This window comes from Styela clava, chromosome 7 (genome assembly GCF_964204865.1).
Source record: "Styela clava chromosome 7, kaStyClav1.hap1.2, whole genome shotgun sequence".
Taxonomy (NCBI): domain Eukaryota; kingdom Metazoa; phylum Chordata; class Ascidiacea; order Stolidobranchia; family Styelidae; genus Styela; species Styela clava.
Window position 1 is genome coordinate 16150046 of NC_135256.1, and position 18559 is coordinate 16168604.

At 33.6% G+C, this 18559-nt stretch overlaps 1 protein-coding gene across 9 annotated transcripts in view; it reads right to left on the minus strand.

Annotated features, from left to right (window-relative positions):
• Window positions 1-18559, minus strand: part of LOC120327908 (uncharacterized) — a 104154-nt gene that overhangs the window by 48059 nt on the left and 37536 nt on the right. For 3 of the 9 annotated variants that reach the window (XM_039394279.2, XM_039394278.2, XM_039394277.2), the window contains exon 1: window positions 6952-7919. The exons of the other annotated variants lie outside the window; for them this stretch is intronic. In XM_039394279.2, coding sequence (XP_039250213.2) covers window positions 6952-7832 — 881 coding nt within the window. In that variant the 5' untranslated portion in view covers window positions 7833-7919. Of the gene's footprint in view, window positions 1-6951; window positions 7920-18559 lie in introns of those variants that run through there. 9 annotated transcript variants of the gene reach the window in all.

Below are 18559 nucleotides of genomic sequence, written 5' to 3' on the forward strand. Positions count from 1 at the left end.
TTTTTGTCTTTTCTTGACCAAAAAATGAAAAAAAAATGCTGCATCTTACTTACTTTAACTTCATCCTTAGCTTAGTATTATAGAACGTTAGGCTTTTCTTTGTACACTCTGAATGACTTACTAATATGTCAATAATGACAAACGACTATACCTTGAAGCCTGACAGCACTAAACTTCACAATTACCCGTTGACTTGAGTACATCAAACTACTGTCGATACTGTCTGAAATCCGAGCCAAAACCGAAATTCACACAAAACTCAGGACCCAACGAGGGATGATTTTAGAAATATTCAGAAAATTATTCAATTTTTCGTATCATTTTTAACTGGCAAACTACGAAAAAAATTGATATCGCTAGGATAACATTTGCTTCGAGATTAAGGCTATATAATTGCTAAGTATTTGCTCAACTATAATGCAATACCGCATACCTTAAATTCATTTTCTGAATATTGTTAACAGTAAGGACCTGCGATCCATTCAAATATGTCAGATGGTTAACCAAATCCAGGAGAACAAAGAAAATTCCAGAATCAATCAAGTTTGTCCCACAGATGAAACACTATTGTTCGATAATTACTTCTACGAACCATGTTAGATCACACACGAATATTAACAAAAATGTATGACGCCATTCACAAAATATCTCCCTATCTCCCATGAGATAGTGAGTGTGCGACATAAGCTAAGGAATGGGCATTTGCCATTGATATTACTTAAATGGTGGGATAATTTATGAGAAAATTTATTCAATGAATCATAAAAACAAACAACAAAATAGATAAATACATAAATGTATTTAACAGGAGAAATTATGTCATAATCTGGTTAGGAATAAGTTGAGAACAATCCCACGAGAGCAGTTTGGAAATGTGGAATTTCTAACACGTGAATTTAAAAACCACTTCCTCATATAGGACGTAACCATACATTAATTTCAATTAGAATTATGTTTGGTAACTTGAATTGGAAAATACAAAAAGCACCACTAATATTAGGTCAAATCCAAAATGGAAGAATGATCACATGTGGAATACTCGAAAAAGAAAGTTCAACTATCAACTAGTTTTAACTTCAACTGGCGCGACCTGAGATTATCAAACTATGTCATCTCGAAAAAGTGTTTTCATTCACTACTTTTGAAATTGAAACAAAGCCATTTTCATTGAAATTATTTCCTTAACCGGAATACCGACCTTCAAAACATACCATATAAACTTTTAGCTCTTTTGCCTGTTGCTGCCCAACAAATAAATTGACACTAAACTACCAAATCCCGCTTCAAATACGCAAATTTTCTGTTCTCGAGACATTTTCTCATGCGATAATTTTGACCTTACAATTTTATATAATATCGAGGCGACAATTGCAAAAAATAGGACAATACTAACTATTTGCCGTATTAGATTAGATTTAAGTAGGCCATATGTGCTATCTATCTCAAGGGAGAAAAATGACCAAATTGCCATATGAGTCGAACAACATTGGATCACAGATAAAATGAGATATTTGTTTCCTGGGCCAATTTTAGATGAATATTTTTGAAATTTCAGTACGTTTTAGGTTCAGAAAATAACAGACGCAATAATTTTTTCGTGATACCCGCGGGAGATATTGTTACGTATATATGATATAACCGGGGTTATAAAGTCGCAGAGTTGGCACAATTATACTATGAAAGGTTAATCTTCGAATATGGCGCTTCATATAAATTCTTTCATCGGGTATTATTTTCATACCACGAATGCGGCATATGTTTTCAAGAGGAAAAGAATTGGTTTCGCGTATGAATGATTCGCTTAAAGCAGGTACTCAATCCTCAACCACAAAAAAGGGGAACTTGGGGTCAAAAATTGCTTCTTCCCTCTCTGCCGTACTGACGACTTATAGCATATGAATCAAATATGGCATTCGTTAAAGAATTTTAAAGCACACTCCATCATCTACATTCCTAAAATCATCAAAACTTCTATAAAATTTAAATGTTGAAGCAGTACTTAATTTGAATACTGAAATTAAAATCTCACATTAATATTATCAACTCTTACTGAGTCAAATCTTAAACCAAACGTCCTGTCAAGTCAAAATGTAACGAGACATCACAAATGTAAATGTCATAAAAATTCCACCATTCCATATCTGTGCACCATATATCTAACTATAAACCATCTAATATGACCCAGTATCTAAGATTTCAATGTTATAAACCAGAACCACTTACAATTAGATTTTACCATTTTCGTATATTACCAGATATGGTAATGCCAAGCTTCAGTTACTAATGGCTATAGCATACTTGAAGTGTCTGATTTAACGCTGCATGATGCCACAGTCATACATCTATAATTTCTCTAAAACTATAGATTAGAATGTTAAACTTCGTCTTAGGTCGAGAAAAAAGTGAAACTTTTTATAAGTATTATTGACTCACGGCACTTTTTGTACTCAATAAAGCAACGTGATATACCGTAGCGGTGTCGTAATTAAAAAATTTACACGACCGATCTTTTCTCCCGAAAACCACGTAAAGCCGTGATGATTATTACTAATACGTTACGGAAAGGGATGGACAGAAACGAAAATTTCCCGGAGGAAATATCAACCTAGCAACGATGAATAGACCACAGAGGTGACTTGATAGATTGTAAAACTCGTCTATAATTGACTACAAAAAAATTTACGTCGAAAGTGAGAGCGTTACAATTATATGACGGTTCAAAAGTTTAATTATATATGGATTAATCACTTTGCAAATTAACGGAGGAATTTCGGGAAGAAGAGCATGTGAAACTTCCAATGTTCCATAGACCGGAAATATTGGCCAGAAAATTTATCATATATTATATACTTTCGTAGTAAGTAGTAAAGCAGTCCTATAGTATGATATAGATGGGTCGTAAAATACATTATGAATTTTATTTTTATTTTGGAAGAAAGACTACATCAGATAAATTAACCTCTTTTCTATAGTGTAAAGCATCGTTTAATTTAGGAACAATTCGTTTTTGGGATTAAACGATTTCAATCTATAATCTGATCAAATCGGCGAACTCGTACAATTGTAAAATGATTCATAACATTATACGTTGTTAGTCAGGCACTAAAATAGTATATCAAACATTATTTTGTTATACTTTCGTTGTATAACTGTTCGTAAAACCCCTGCAGTTTTACTTTGAAAGTTTCCAGTAGAGTGATACTTGTGACGAACGCAAAATAAATATATTCAATATGTTTCATGTCGTCACGGACACATAGAATTCTTCACATGATTATTTATTTTTCCGGTGATGTTAATACATCCCATATCGTATGACGACTCATGTAGGAAAACGGAAAATGCGGAGAGGCGTGAAATGATGTCACGGCGCATATCATTTCCCATTTGGGATCTCAACAATTTTGCTCAACGCAGACAATCTGTCGCGTTTTGTAGCTTTGGATTTGACTCTAAATAAGATTAACATAGATTCGTGTCTAAAGAACGTACAAAGCATGACATGATTGCATTTTCGTTTATGCAAGTCCTCGAGAGTGCAAATTAAATACGTTCAACTGTATACGAATGGGCATAGTCGCAAGGGAGCAAGACAGGTGTCCGTTACGTTGTATTGTGCAAAGCATGGCACACAGCTGATAAACGTGTTGTTGGCGGTCATTGAGCACCAATAATTCAAGAATAGTTTCTGTATTGCAACAGAGACAGCAGAAAAATAGGTTGGCGTGGACTTTTTTAAGTCCGTTCAACCAGGAAGATAGTTAAACGGGAACAGGTACCATAAAGTCGAAGTTGTTGGATGAGAAATAGCTTTAAATTTAAAACTCAGGCAATCAGCAAAGCCAACTGTATTATCTAAAATAATTTCAAAATAAAACCACATTTCGCTGATGAGTCAGCTCGACTGCTGAAAATTACTGACTACCGAATGCCAATAATTTGTTTAGTTCGTAAAGTTCGTAAAGAATAGATCGAGAAATGGAGCAAGTATATGTTGTAGTCATAGTTCCCTGTATCCACGAACTTGTGAATATATTTGTTACATTTTGTGGTTATGATATATCGTATCCTGACTGGAAACAATAAAACTGTACATGATGCATTGTTTCAACTTTCGAGTATCAATACGGGAACTGTTGCATACTCGTTCAAAGCAAAATGTAAACAAGGAAGAACGACCAATTCAGTTGGTTACACTACATACTGGGAATCCGAAAACAGTCGTTTGCTCTTTTTCTTAAGACTCCATGTTGTCTGTAACTTTTTCAGTACAGCACAGCACGATAACATAATATAGAAACTATGGTCAAGATGATGTCACACTCAACAAACGACGATCAATAGCCCTTCATTATGCACCCTTTTATGGGCAAACATTCTGAACTACAAATATAAACATTTTTGATCCTTAATAATTACTGATATCGTAAAAAATGTCTTAAAAATCATTATTCCGGAAGCTAATTGGTTTGTGTTCTGATCCCATACAACGAAAATTTACACAAATTAAATTTTAGAATTAATGTTCTGAAGTTCGCCTTCGTATTTAAGAAATATAACAGAAGAATAAATCCATCCAATGAACCACACATTCAATTATTTCAATCTAATATACATAGATCTATAGTGTGATCTATATAAGTTCTCTGTCAAGGCGACAGAAATCCCTTCAACTCCAAAATTTTGACTTGGTGCCAAGTCAACTCGGAAGTTCCTGCTCTGTGCATCACACAACAGTTTCACACGACACAATCCTATTTAAAATTTGCCAAGTTTATCGCCAACGTAACCTGTATGTACTATATATACACCATGATGGCCGATCATAACATCAAGGTTAAGCATAGGAAGCAATCAATCAAATTGTGCTGAATTTTAATGAAATATACTAGAGTTGGAAGAGTTTTACATTGTACCTTTGCCAGAATTTTATAAATAAATCAAAGCAATTACGTATTTCAATAATAATAAATAGTGTTTATGAACTCGACTTTTCATAAAAGTTGAAAAACAAGTTTTGGAAAAACAAACTTTGTTAGGCTTAAACTTGTACTGATGGTATCCCAGAGGTCTCTATTACATTTTTCGTTAAGCCAATCATATTTCGTTCCTAGTTTTCTTAAGGTCACAAGGACACCAATTTTCGCACCATTGTATTGTAATTACATGTCTCTTTGAAGTTACATAGGTGGCATCTAACATTTCCTATCGGCTATATCCTAAACAGTTTGATCGCCATTCACATCACATGAGATCAAACAAGATTGTTTGATATATGGAGCTACTTCAGCACGGTTTAAATAGAACTCTTGCGTGATCTAATTGGTAAAATCGGCGCTAATCGTTTTTTGGCTATAATCGTGAGCAATCTTCGTTGATATTCACGATTACAAGCATTAATGAGGGTTAAGTGATAATACACAATTAAATCTTAGTCGCATGTACTGAAATACATAATTAATATATTGACGATCGCATTTTCCCATCAAAATGAGTTTTGCCAATAATTTGAGTTTTAGAACATCGAAAAAAAAAAATTCATCGTTACCACGTTGTTTTAATTCTCCATTGATGTCAATTTAACTTAAAATATCTGAAATAGGTTTGTTTTTTTGCAAATCATGATGTAAGTAATTTATTACAGCTTCGAAGCTTGGTGGTTCATTGGGAAAATGACAAATATAACGACGACAATATTGTATACAATTCAAGAGTCATGCTACAGCATCCTTGCATTATACGCACACGGATCCACTAGCGCAAGATCATTGAGAAAGGATTGGGAGTTAGTCTCGCGCACCTCTGCTGATAAGAGTAAAATGAGCAAAGAAGAGCAAATGGAGTAAAAAAAATGTACAAGTGTTGATCATAATTAGCGATTAATTCGATACCAGAGAAAATGTACATTTATTTTCGCTCCTGATTTATATATTGAGATAATATGAAAATTTGTATCTCGAGTATTGAAAGATTTGAAAGAAAGAAAGAGAAGAGAGAGAGAGAGAGGGGGAAGCATAAAAGAAGAGACACGAAATGGATATAGTATTCATTCAGAAAATTTTATTAAATTTTGACCAAGATCGAATACTGTCAAAGTCCAGTGTTCAATGTGGAAATACTCCACCTAATCTAGCGGGTCAGTCAGCAACTTCGAGCAATACATATTTCCTTCCCATACTTCGGTTGTCATTGTTTGTGGTGTGAAAGAGGCAATTCAATCATGAATACTTTCCTATTCGCCGAGACAGTGTCATATACAAAACGCGTTGAAACTCAATTAAAGTATGAATTATTTGTGAAAATGCTGTCGACAAATCACTTGCTAGTATTAGCGTTTCTGTGGTTGAGCTAACCTCAAGTTGCTCTCAAAATTCAGAGATAGCAGCATCTCATACATACAGCTCATACAAGGCATTTTAGAAGTGAATAGTGTAAGCATTTAAAACGAATAACTACTGGTCAACTGGTCGACACAAGGATAGAGGCCGTGGTTTGCCATACGATTAAGCCATCATATCGGCTTTCCCCCCTCTACATAATATGTAAATCCTATTCTATTCCGATACAATTATTTGGTCATGTCACATGCATACGGAAAACTATCAAGATATATATATCAAGATAATTAGATGTTATTGAGATTAACCGCTAGGGGGCGAAAAGGAGTCAAAATTTAACGTTAAATTTAACTAAAAAGTGATTGTGAAGTGAAGGTTTTCTAAAATCTTCTATCAACAAGTAAAGCGCTATTCTAAATAATACAATCTAAGCTGCAGTTCTATTTAATTACCATGTGTGTAGAATGAATACTGAATGGCACTATTCTTCAGCGCAATTAATCAGAGACACAAATACACCAGACAGACTCAAAGCAATCTGACAATAGCACAAGAAGAAAAATAAGGTTTTACTTAAATTGATGGTAAACATTCGTAATAAAAGCGTACTTACAAATTATGTTGTTCTAATCCTCGTGAAATTCCGTTTTTATGTCCGTTCTTTTTCCAGGGAAATATAGGCAGCGTCCAAGATGAGTGAATTTTTCTTTGTGAATTTCTTCTAGCTTTAGATGTAATTTTTACGGTACTCATGCACTGTCCATCAACTTCAGATATATCCTCATTTAAATCGGGTGCTGATCTCTTGAACAAACTTAACGGAGACGATTCGCGGCCTTTTGCAAAGATCGCTGGGAGGGAACGGCGTCTACCATTAGTTGGAGGCGGTGGACTGAGCTTCTTTGAATCCATGCCATCTATTTCTAAAAGGTCTTTTCGTTTCGATTTCGACGTTCTTTCGGAGTTAGAGTCCAGGTCGTCTATCAGCAGCTGAAGACATCGTTTCTCCACTCGCGTTGACGATGGGGTGACGTCATACTCGGCTCGGGAATGTTGTCTGCTGGGAGCGTAAAAGGTCAAACTGGACGGTTTCGTCGATGGAGGAAGTGAAAACGATACATTAGGCACTGATCCGGAACGACGCCTGTTCTTTTTGTCCCATATTCTTCTAGCTCTAGGTGCTGTACTATAAGAGTGCTTTAATTCGTTGCTATTGCTAGTATTTTTCGTTTTTATGATGCTCTTCTCACCGTCATTAGTAGAATAAAATGAATTTTTCGCGTCCAAGCATGTTTCATAAAATCTTTCATTTCCTTCTAAGCCCAAGTTCAAATTTGGCGTAGATTGTTTTCGTTCGCCTGGCGATCTATTTCGTAATGTTTCTTCAATAACTCTAGCGTTAACTGAGCTCGAACGTTTACGTCTCATTGCTTGAAATCTTTCGTAACAACCAATCGCTGGAGAAGGAGGAATGACGTCATATACACTGGCCATTTTGATCTTATCCCGTTATTGCAGGTACAAAATAGTTGTTATACATGTACTCCTAGTCAAGCCAATTTCACTACAATTCCATCACTAATTCACAGAAAAACGGTTATATAAATTACAAAAGTCAAAATCCAAAAGTCGACACCCTGGAGTAGGAAGGACCGTAAGTTCAAATGATAACTCAAAGACGGTCGATAATATATCGTTATATATATGTTCCTCATATTGTTTTACAGAAGTGATAAAGGATAATTTGTAAAGATTTATACTTATATCAAAGTCAAATCCGACCTGAAATTATCGGATTGATATACAGACTGTTTTACATACAAATGCAGTTTCGTGGTCAACTCTAGTTTTGTTTGATTCTAATTAGTTCGGTATACTACGAGAGCAAAGTAGTCTTTCAATAAATATAACTTGGAAATAAAATCTAAGTGGATGCCAGTCACAATTCGATTCATCTTGCGCCTAACTTTCATTCTCAACTACAATGCTGCATTGTCTGAAAATACTTGGCATGAAATGCATCAAGATGCCGGTCTGTCTGAGCGATGCCGACCTTGCGTCTTTCAATTGCCCTTTTAATCAGCTAAAGGGCGGAATACTAGTAGTTGTTTTCTGTCAAGCACTCCGCTGCACAATCAAATTGTTCTGGCGAATGACTACAGAAGACATATTTCGAATGAACTGGTGAGCTGTGATATGCAGTTGTCATCTGATGGGTCGAGATTGTCACTCACCGAAATGTGTTGCGACAGCGACCCTTGACGCCTGTGTGAAATCCGCACACAACTTATCCTTTTGGATTAATTATCGCCGTGAGAGATGAAAAATGCATTTTCAAATGTGCATAAATTACCATGCATGATATGGCAATACAGAGCGATAATTTTGTCAGGACCTCAAATAATCGACCAATAAGCGTCAGTAACCAATGGTCATCTACACGTGGGAATATTATTGCAATATATGTCAATCGACGACTAATATTAGCGTACTATGTTTTTTAGGCCACGGGATTCAATTTGTTTGGCGTTGTTCAAGTCAAATTGTGCAAGATTGGCAAAACGACGACAATCGCGAGGCTATATTTTTACGGTACTCCAGCGTGTTTGAGACAAGAACAACTACTTAACTACAGTACAAAAAAGATAAAATCAATGGAACAATAGGAATGTCATTTGAAGTAATATGATAACTATGGAATTTAAAGTAGTTCTGAAATGCATATTAGTAGTGAGTTAACAAACTAATGCAATAATAATTATCGTTTTGATCTAATGCAGTCTGACTGCTCGGCAATTATCTTGGACCTCTAGGGATAGTTCTCTTTTTTAAAACATCACATAAAATATATTCTGGTTGATGATTCAAACATGTAGAATGGAAACAACAATTTCTACGTTTCGAATGTGGTTTAATACATTACGCATCAATTTCTGAATCTTCGTTTAAATTTTTATATACAGTAGATATATACTATGTATTCATACAATATATGAATACATAGATGGTGTTACATATTTTAATGTATAAAATTTTACACTTCGTAAATATTTAAAATATAAATTCCGAAAGACAGGATCTGGGATACTGGGATTATACCGATATTTAAACACGTGATTTTTACTCCGCTTTCTTGTGCTTTATATGTCATTAGTTTAAACCTTCAGAGCGTTCTAAATTCAAGCAACTTCATTGTGCTCCGATGGGAAAGATGACTAGTATTAAATTTTAACGATCGGAGCATGCTAGGTACATCTGTACATACATATGTACGTTAAAAACGAGAATCTGTAGCTAACCCACCAAGGGAAGGAATCTCACCACAGATGTAATTTAAGAATCTACCCACAAAGCTGCTATCTGGTGTCAAATTACAGACAGTCGCATTCCAGAATATAACCAGTCCCCACTATTCCCTTGTTAGAGAAAATATACAAACAATCTCTAAAAAAATGAAACGAGAATTTGACTTAAATTAACAAAAAATTAAAAAAAATTTCATATAATTATAATTATTTCCATATAATTCTGAAACATTCGATAGTAAAATCCCGAAGACAATTTTTCACTAACACATTCAATAACAATTCGTCAAAAGATTCATACACTTCAAATGCGCAGGCTTGAAATTTTGAAGACGATGTTATTTATCGCGTTCGGCCTAACTATGAAATGGGCATTTCAAGTTTCATGTCAATTGGACAGTATAATATTTCATTCTTTCAAAGGACAAAGTAGCTTAGCCTGAGTGACTAATTGCCTAAAGATTTTCAAGGCGAATACCCTAGAATTTCTGCAAATCCACTAAAATATCTCTCCAGACTTTTTATGTGTTAGTTTTAAAGCAAATCTCAAGCGATACATACATTTGACATTCTATACATTTACATATTCTTTACATCGCGAACCGCGATAATACTGGTGTTAACTACGTTATTCTGTAAATTTATCACATTAAACAATGCTATAAAATGCTGCAAGGCACGTGTAATAATAAATCATTTACTTATCATTTATGTTCTATAATCTATATGACACGAAAATTTGATTGTGCATGTGATCGCATAATCACGTGCTATAAATGTGTAAAACTTGAGTTATTTTGATTTTAACTTCAAACAATATATTATGTGGGGCAAATAGTAAAAAAATTCAGTTGAAAAAATTAACGATTTTTGTGGGGGATTTACATTCAATTTGAAAATCTGGGAAACGAATATTTTTAAATCTTGGATATGTTTAGCAGCAATTACGTTAAATTAAACACCTATTTTTTATCTTAAAAATTTATGTTCGTATTTCAGTTTAAAACCCGTAAACTGATGGTGAACCCATGTCAAGTTCACCAAATCACATTGCTAGCAAATGGCAGCTTAAATAGGAAAGCGTATAATTCAGTATTTAAAGCGTGATAACGTACCAAATACCGATAGAAGACCAAAGCATTTACAAATTACTATAGTATTTATAAGACAATCTTCAGTGATTAAATAAAAAACTGTTTTCTAGGTAACACCGAAGCATCATATATATCGCGATAGCGCTTCATACTCCACTGTACAAAGTAACACAACGAGTTCATTGTAATTCTCCAAATATAAATTAAAATATATATTTAGATTATGTTTAAGCGGAACGAATCTTATATATCACCCAAGTGCTAAAAGGTTTTTAATGTTTATAAATGACGCTGAAAGAGTACGTACTCTACTTTGATACTATGACAAATCGACAAGACATAAGATAAGCGTGTATTTCTGATAGTTTTTGAAGAAATATTGTTTGTTATTATATATTTTTATTTTTAGACTAAAGTTTTATTCATCATTGTTTTTGCCATCCCTCTTTCACGACTCATAACCTCATGATGACAATTATGTATCGGGTTGATAAACCAATAATTAACGTACGAAATCCATAAAAGACTTGAAATCTTACTAGCTTGAACATTTCGGAAATACAATAAATGCAATTTTTTTTAAATTTTCAAAATAAAAACAATAATACCGTTTAAAACAAATTCGCAAAATGATCCAGTTTCTAAGTACAATCTTGAGCAAGTGTCAATTTGGCAAAGACAATTTCTTGGAGTGCCAAGATCTTACACGCCTTGCAAAAGTTAGTATACAAGCATCACTATATAAACTGAAATCTTAACAACATCTTAACCTACCACATAGCTAAATGAACGATTTATCTCTTTCAGAGCTTCTGCTATTTAGTTTTCAGATCTAGTTGATAAGTAAATATGTGGTATTTCTCTGTATGCTTACTAATATCTGTAAAATCTAACATGTCAAATTGCGACAGCATTTCGAACTTAATTTTAAGTTTCTATATTTTCACTTTATTCTAAGTTAGTTTGTTTTTTTGATAAGTCCAAATAAAACCATGAAATGAAAGAACCAAATATAAAGATAAAATTATTGTCATAAACTTCAACACTTTTCAATTCTACATGTCTTCTTCGCACCCCCTTAGTTATTATAAAGAAGTGCTTGATATCTATCTCTTACCAGAGCAATACCGTTGTGGTTTCTGACACTAGACTCTGTTATCTTGCTTTGAATTTGCGACACTGCGGGACGTTTCAATATTATTATTATTGATGATATAAATATAAATAGTTTCTAGGACAATTTGAGACGAAAATAGAAACACTCGGTACTAGCGGAAAACCACAAGGACAATTCAAGAATACAAACTCTCACGGCGCGATTATGGTCCGCCACAAAGCATTAAACACTGTTGAAAATAATAATAAAATTTATGCGATTTTCCCAAAATGCCGAAATAGAATTCAAAACTTTAAAAGGATTATTAAGGAAACGAAGATGTTCTTTTAGCGTGGTTTTTGGCAAATATGGAGTCAACTGGATTTCTTATAGGGAATAAACAGATCACATAAACCTTCATACGCCAGATCGAATCTGTCTAATTCTAAAGCGTTCGCTGATATCGAAAATTACCCAAGAAGTACGGGGTGTCTCAGAATAAATGTAACCCAATAATTCGATTACCAATTTTGTGGGTTTCATTTATTTTGGGAGACTCTATATATATAATTTTTGACTTGCTGTGATTGTATCGGTTGCAATAACTACCAAATTTAGTTACCAAATTTATTTTATTTTACATTGCATCAAGATTGATCCCTCCAGTCCCCTTGATGTTTCAGTTGATTACCAACCATATATTATCAGTCGAAAAGATTAGTAATCTTTTAAATAAATCCCACCAATCTTGTTTACACCTACCCTAGATATTCGTCAAAATTCGACATTGCTGGCAAATTAAAGTAGGAATCTAAAATAAGGACGGATAATTCCAACATTGTGCATGATAATTGTAAAATCCGATGCGAGACAAAACAGAAATACCTCACAAAGTGGGAATTTAAATAATCAAGTGATCGTTTTGGAACTTTGTGTGTAGTTTGCATGAGACCTTGAAATGAAACTTGGGAATATTCCATATTGTTACCTCTTTGATTTAACTAACAATGTAACAATGTAGACAAGGTCCCAATACAGCGAGACATGAAAATTCGATATTAGAGTAAACGTCTTGTACAGGAAACGAAATACCAAATTGAAAACAAACATAATTTGATTCGGTTTTCTGGAATTTTAAATGACTCATCACATAAACGCAGGTGTAAATTAATAAAACTTGTTTGAGAACACCAGCAAGATAACATCTGAAAGAACCATAGTAATGGATTGAAAAATGTAAATAAAATTCAAATCTGTAAGTAGCCGTGAAAAATTATATTTTTGGTCACGCTTTTAGGTAATAAACTATTTATCAAGAAATAAGTTTCGCTCAAGGAAAGTTTAGGCGGTTTCTTTATTACCAGTACTTGTTTGAGTATGAGACAAAGAGATTCAAATTATATTAGGGTGTTGTCGTTTAAACGAAACTTGTAAACCTATTTTTTCAAAAATTCTAAATTTTGGCAAATCATTGTAAATAAATCAATAACATTTCGATCAACAGGGATTCTGATCGAAAACAAAATCTCTCAACTGAGAATACTACTCAATATGAGTATAATAAAATAGCCGACAAAAATTCCACGATGTACGTAAGCTAAAATGGGATGAAAACCTCTTGTTACGAGATGGATATAGAGTTATAAGCGGATCTTGATTTAGTTGCTGACTATATAGAATTGATATGACAATTCAGAAATTTTACATATGACAAAGATGGAAAAGCAATGTTCAGACTAAAGGTAACATAAAATCAGTTTGCAATTGTTAATTGGAACTGCTAATTGCAATTGCTAATTGGATTAACTACAGCTAATTTAGAAGCTCATCAAATTTTTCATTAGGGTGGCAGGAAATAGTAAAGAATCTAATTAACAATTTTTTAGTACCATTATAAAAAATAGAACGCAAGCTTTATATTGGCTCCCATTGAATTATTTTGTTTAAGAAGAACCTATTAGTCCTTGATTGGCAAGACTGTAAGAAACGACTTATTTATCATCGATTGAAATCTAATTTGAATTTTTCTCCAGTATTGAAATGCATTTGCTAATTAATACAAAACCTAATAGCATTCTAAAAACTAATAACTTTTTTTTCAACTTCCAATGAAATAAATTCTCGGAAATTTCATGAACTGTTGAGCGAATGGACATAACCACAAACAAATATATTTAATTTTTGTGAATTGTGCAAACTAGAATTATTTCTGTTTTCTGGGTCTACACATTTAGGCAAAACAGGCTTTATATAGCAACAACATAGAAAGCTACAATGTTTTTATATCGCTTACATTCTGAACAAATTCATAGAGCATTGTTTTCAGTTACCCTTCTTCAAGTATAACTATTCAAACGGTTGTAAAACTCAGCAGACCGCGAAGGAATAATTTTCTCACTATAAAAGTAGTGTCACGCATGATTTATAGCTTCTAAAATACCATGTTAAAATTATATGGTGTGTATTGTGCGGTGCGTTTCCACTTTCCGTATATTGCAAAGATCTGTAGCCAATTTTAGAAATCAGAGATGGAAACATAAACTGAAGTGCACTGCATCATTGTTTCATGCTTGGTGAAAATAATATACGCTATGCAAAGATTACATTCATTAGAAGAATGTATCTAACAAATACGAAAATATGACTTAGATATAATGTGCCTTGAAGTACAAACACTCAATCTACGTTCCAGAGTGATTTTTCGGTGGAGGGATTCCGAGATTTTTAAAATGGATCAACTAGACAAAACCACCTTCGACCAGTATTGTCACGTAAGGTTAGAAATTCCCGACGAAAAGGAATGAATAATATATGAAAACAGCGACAAATCTTTAAGCTAGATGTTTGTAGAAATCACTAAATATTGAATAGAGATATATACATACGAGTGTAGCTTAGGTTATAAGAAACAAACGAATTGATTGACGTAATAATGGGAATTGTGTTAAAGCAAGCACGCAAATTGCACCTAGATCGTTTCAACAATCTCCACTTTACACCCTAAAAAACTGCCAATCCTTCTGAACCAATACAACTATGGACTGGAAGCTGTGGAAATCCCTACCTGCATAGTTTTCAAAATAATATATGATCAAAGATGGTAACCAAACCTGGCCATTCTCTGCTTCTGTAATGATAAAATGCCAACCTTGAGCGTTTACCCAAACCAGATGTTCTGATTTACAGTTAAATCAGAGTAGTCTTGTTAAACTTCCTTTTTCTAAGACAAATTTTAACTCCGCCGTTCAGCAATGCTTCAACTAGCGGTTCGTTATCTGGCTGTCGACCAATTACATGTATTTATTTATCAATTTTCCTGCTAATACACTATTCTAATTGGCCGCAAAATAGACCTCCACAGAGAAGAACAAATAACAGTTGGTCGTATTAACTATTAAATAGCTCAAACCTTGGGGCGTCGACAACTGTACTACGATAGTGTGCTCTCTATACATTGCCCACAGCGGAAAGGAGTGCAGTAACACAAATTACCACTGAAAGGTTACTAAAACTACCAAATTCCCTAACGGACAATCATGTATGGTCAACTGTAATGCCATACTAACATAAAGGAAATTATATACGAACCATGTAAGATGGAGAGTAAAGAATTCTCGTTTTTGACGAAAATCACCACCTTTCTATTTACGACCACGGCGATCAGCGCTGGTGTGCTATCCCGAAACGCTGACGAGAGATCACAATAAATAAGGATTGTGTGTAAAAAGACAAAATCAAATAAGACTTGTACTACACATCGTTGTACCAGTTCAATAAAAAGCGATGGTGATTTACGCCTGGATAAACAAATGTACGTAGCCGTTCCGGCAAATGGATTATACAAATAAACCGTATTCCAAATTTAAAAAATTAGACAATGTTAAGGCAGGCTAGATATTAAAAAGTTGAAATGAATAATCCATTCTTTACCCCGAGGTATGAATCATACAATGATTTTCAAAAATTTAATAAAAATTATAGTTTGTTGATGTTTGGATACAGTTGTGCGTGGCGTAGACGTGTTTAGGAATTCAGCTACGGAAACTCATGTAATTTTCCAGCATACAATGATACCATAACCACTCAATATACTGTTGGTAGTTCAGTGTGAAAAATCTCGCTCGTGCCAAATATGCTACTTTTTTATTGCGAATTGTTGTCGCCGTATTTGCTCCGTTATTTCGAAAACAATTACGATAATAAATCATGCAAATGCAATAATACACGTCTCGAACCTACAATGGCAACAATTAACAAGGTTCATTATACCTCGCCATTTTATAATAATAACACGATATATCAATCAAGTAGAAGAATTTTCGAATCATAAATTTCTGGGAGTCATGCATATAAGCATTATAATAGGCTGCTTAGGTGAGCTTTTAGTTGAACGTTACCTTCCTCACACCCATTGTTTTATAATTTACAGTTTACACAACCGAAATCATTTCACTAACACTTAAAATATGCTACGGAATTAAACGATAAGTTCCATGCAAATTTTGACCCTGACATCCCCGCAAACTACTAAGCTTGTAAATGACAATTTTCTCACAGGAAGTTTGGCGATGTACTTAGTTATCTACACGAAATCTGTCTCCACACAACACGCCACACATACGATGTAATTTGTATAGGCAATTTTCGGGTCACGACATTTTCAAAAACTCACAGGTGAAATTAGAGGATCATACACGAAGAGTTAATGAATTTTAATCAGTTAATATTGCTAAATGGAATTCACCAAAGTATCGAGATTGATGATAGCTTATTTAAAAGTATTTTGTTTGTGGCTTTCGAAGACTTAACCAGAGAGTCAATTTTTTTTTGCAACATCATTGATTTTTTATCACGACGCACGAAGACAAACCAATAACCATAACACGGTAATTAACTCTTAAAATGAGAGTCATCTGATAACAGAATACATGTCCCAAGCCCTTGCCTCCATGAATATCACAAATAGCTCTAAGCCTGATCAAAACAGTTTATGTCATTTAGTTTCTATAAAATCTACCTATGCTCCAAGCATTTTTTTTGTTAAATTTCATTTCTAAAACAAGACGGAAGCTGGCTAATTATTGATTTTAGAAGAGAAAAACAAAATACCACATCAATATGTCGCGTTATATCTAAACTGTTCATTAACAAATACAGCCTTATCTAATTCAGGCAAAAATTTACACGATATGTACCTTTTACCTGATGGGTACAACGAGACACAAAGAAAGACTCGAAATGCAAGAACGCACTGACTCTATTCAAGGTTTCTCATGCGTTGAGAGGCTGCTACAGTATTTTATATTGTTTTATTCAGTGTATTAACGCAGTTGACTAAGCTTGAACAAATGACTTTTCTGATCTCACCATGTATGTTTAAATTATCATCAAACGGGAATGATGGCTTGACAGAATTTCTTGAAATTTGATTTAAAATGGTATTGTGTTACAGGTCAAGCGCGTTTCTTTGTTTAGAAACCTCTCGTGAATCGTGGATACAAACTTCAAAGACTTTTGAAACACCCGATCAAGTGAAAAATAATTCTACGTATAGTTACGAAGAATTTGAAATTCTACTCATCGGTACAAATTTTTTTATTATAACTTCTTTGAATTTGATAAGAGAAAGTACTCTTTGGGATAATTGAATTGTAATCTGGGACGACATCTAGAGGATCGTGATATTAAAAAAGACGACGAGCTTGTGATGGAAATCTGTTCGTATTGTATATGAAGTCAACATATATATTATTATGTGTATTTATATATTGTGCAGTACCCACAGAACCATGAATCTTAATTTATAGAAGGTTATCTTTCTTTTTTTGTATACTATTAAAGATAAATTCAGCTCCTCTTTACGCTTAAAATTTTAATGGCGAGATTTTACATATTGATTTGTATACAAATTCTAACATTTCACATTAAATATTAATAGTTCACTCTGTTGGCTCAGTCATCTTAATCATGATTTCAAACGGAAGTACATACTATTCTTGCGCCAATCTGTTTAAGAAACTAGGAAATAACAAATATAGGATTAATTGCAAAATATATAAAAATAATTAAGCGACAACGATTAACATGTAATTTACTGGCAAATTCAGTCTGTAAAAATTTTATCCAAACTTGCATGACCAACGGATGGATCAATGAAGTTGCTACAAACTAACTATTGTTATATTTGTTCAAACTTGACAGAAGATAATACTTGATATCGGAAAAAGATCACGAATTTCGGCTCTGAGTCGAGACGACATTGGAGATGATTAATGTCAAAATGATTTGATTAATTTCATGAAAAAGAATATTAGATTGGTATAGATGTTATATAGTATATACTTAGCAGTAGTGGAAATGTATTACTAGTTAGGTTCAAATCCTATTAGTTGTTCCGAAGTTTTACAGACGTAAAGGAATGAATAGATTGAAAAGAGTTGTCACCTTAATCGCTATTTTGTATTTGATCCATTTTGCTACGAATGAGCACAACATTTATTATTTTTTTAATATAAACTTAAAATATTAAAAAACTCATATGAAATGACGGAACAATCACTACATAACGTGGTATACATGATAAGTGTAAAGCGTTTTACATTCATTCCTTAAAATTATTTTCATTCATTCATTCATGACAGACCTTCCTTAAACCACAAACATTTCTTAAACCAGTAGTACGTCCAAGTTCAGCACACCGATAGCTTCGATCAACCGGCGTACCTA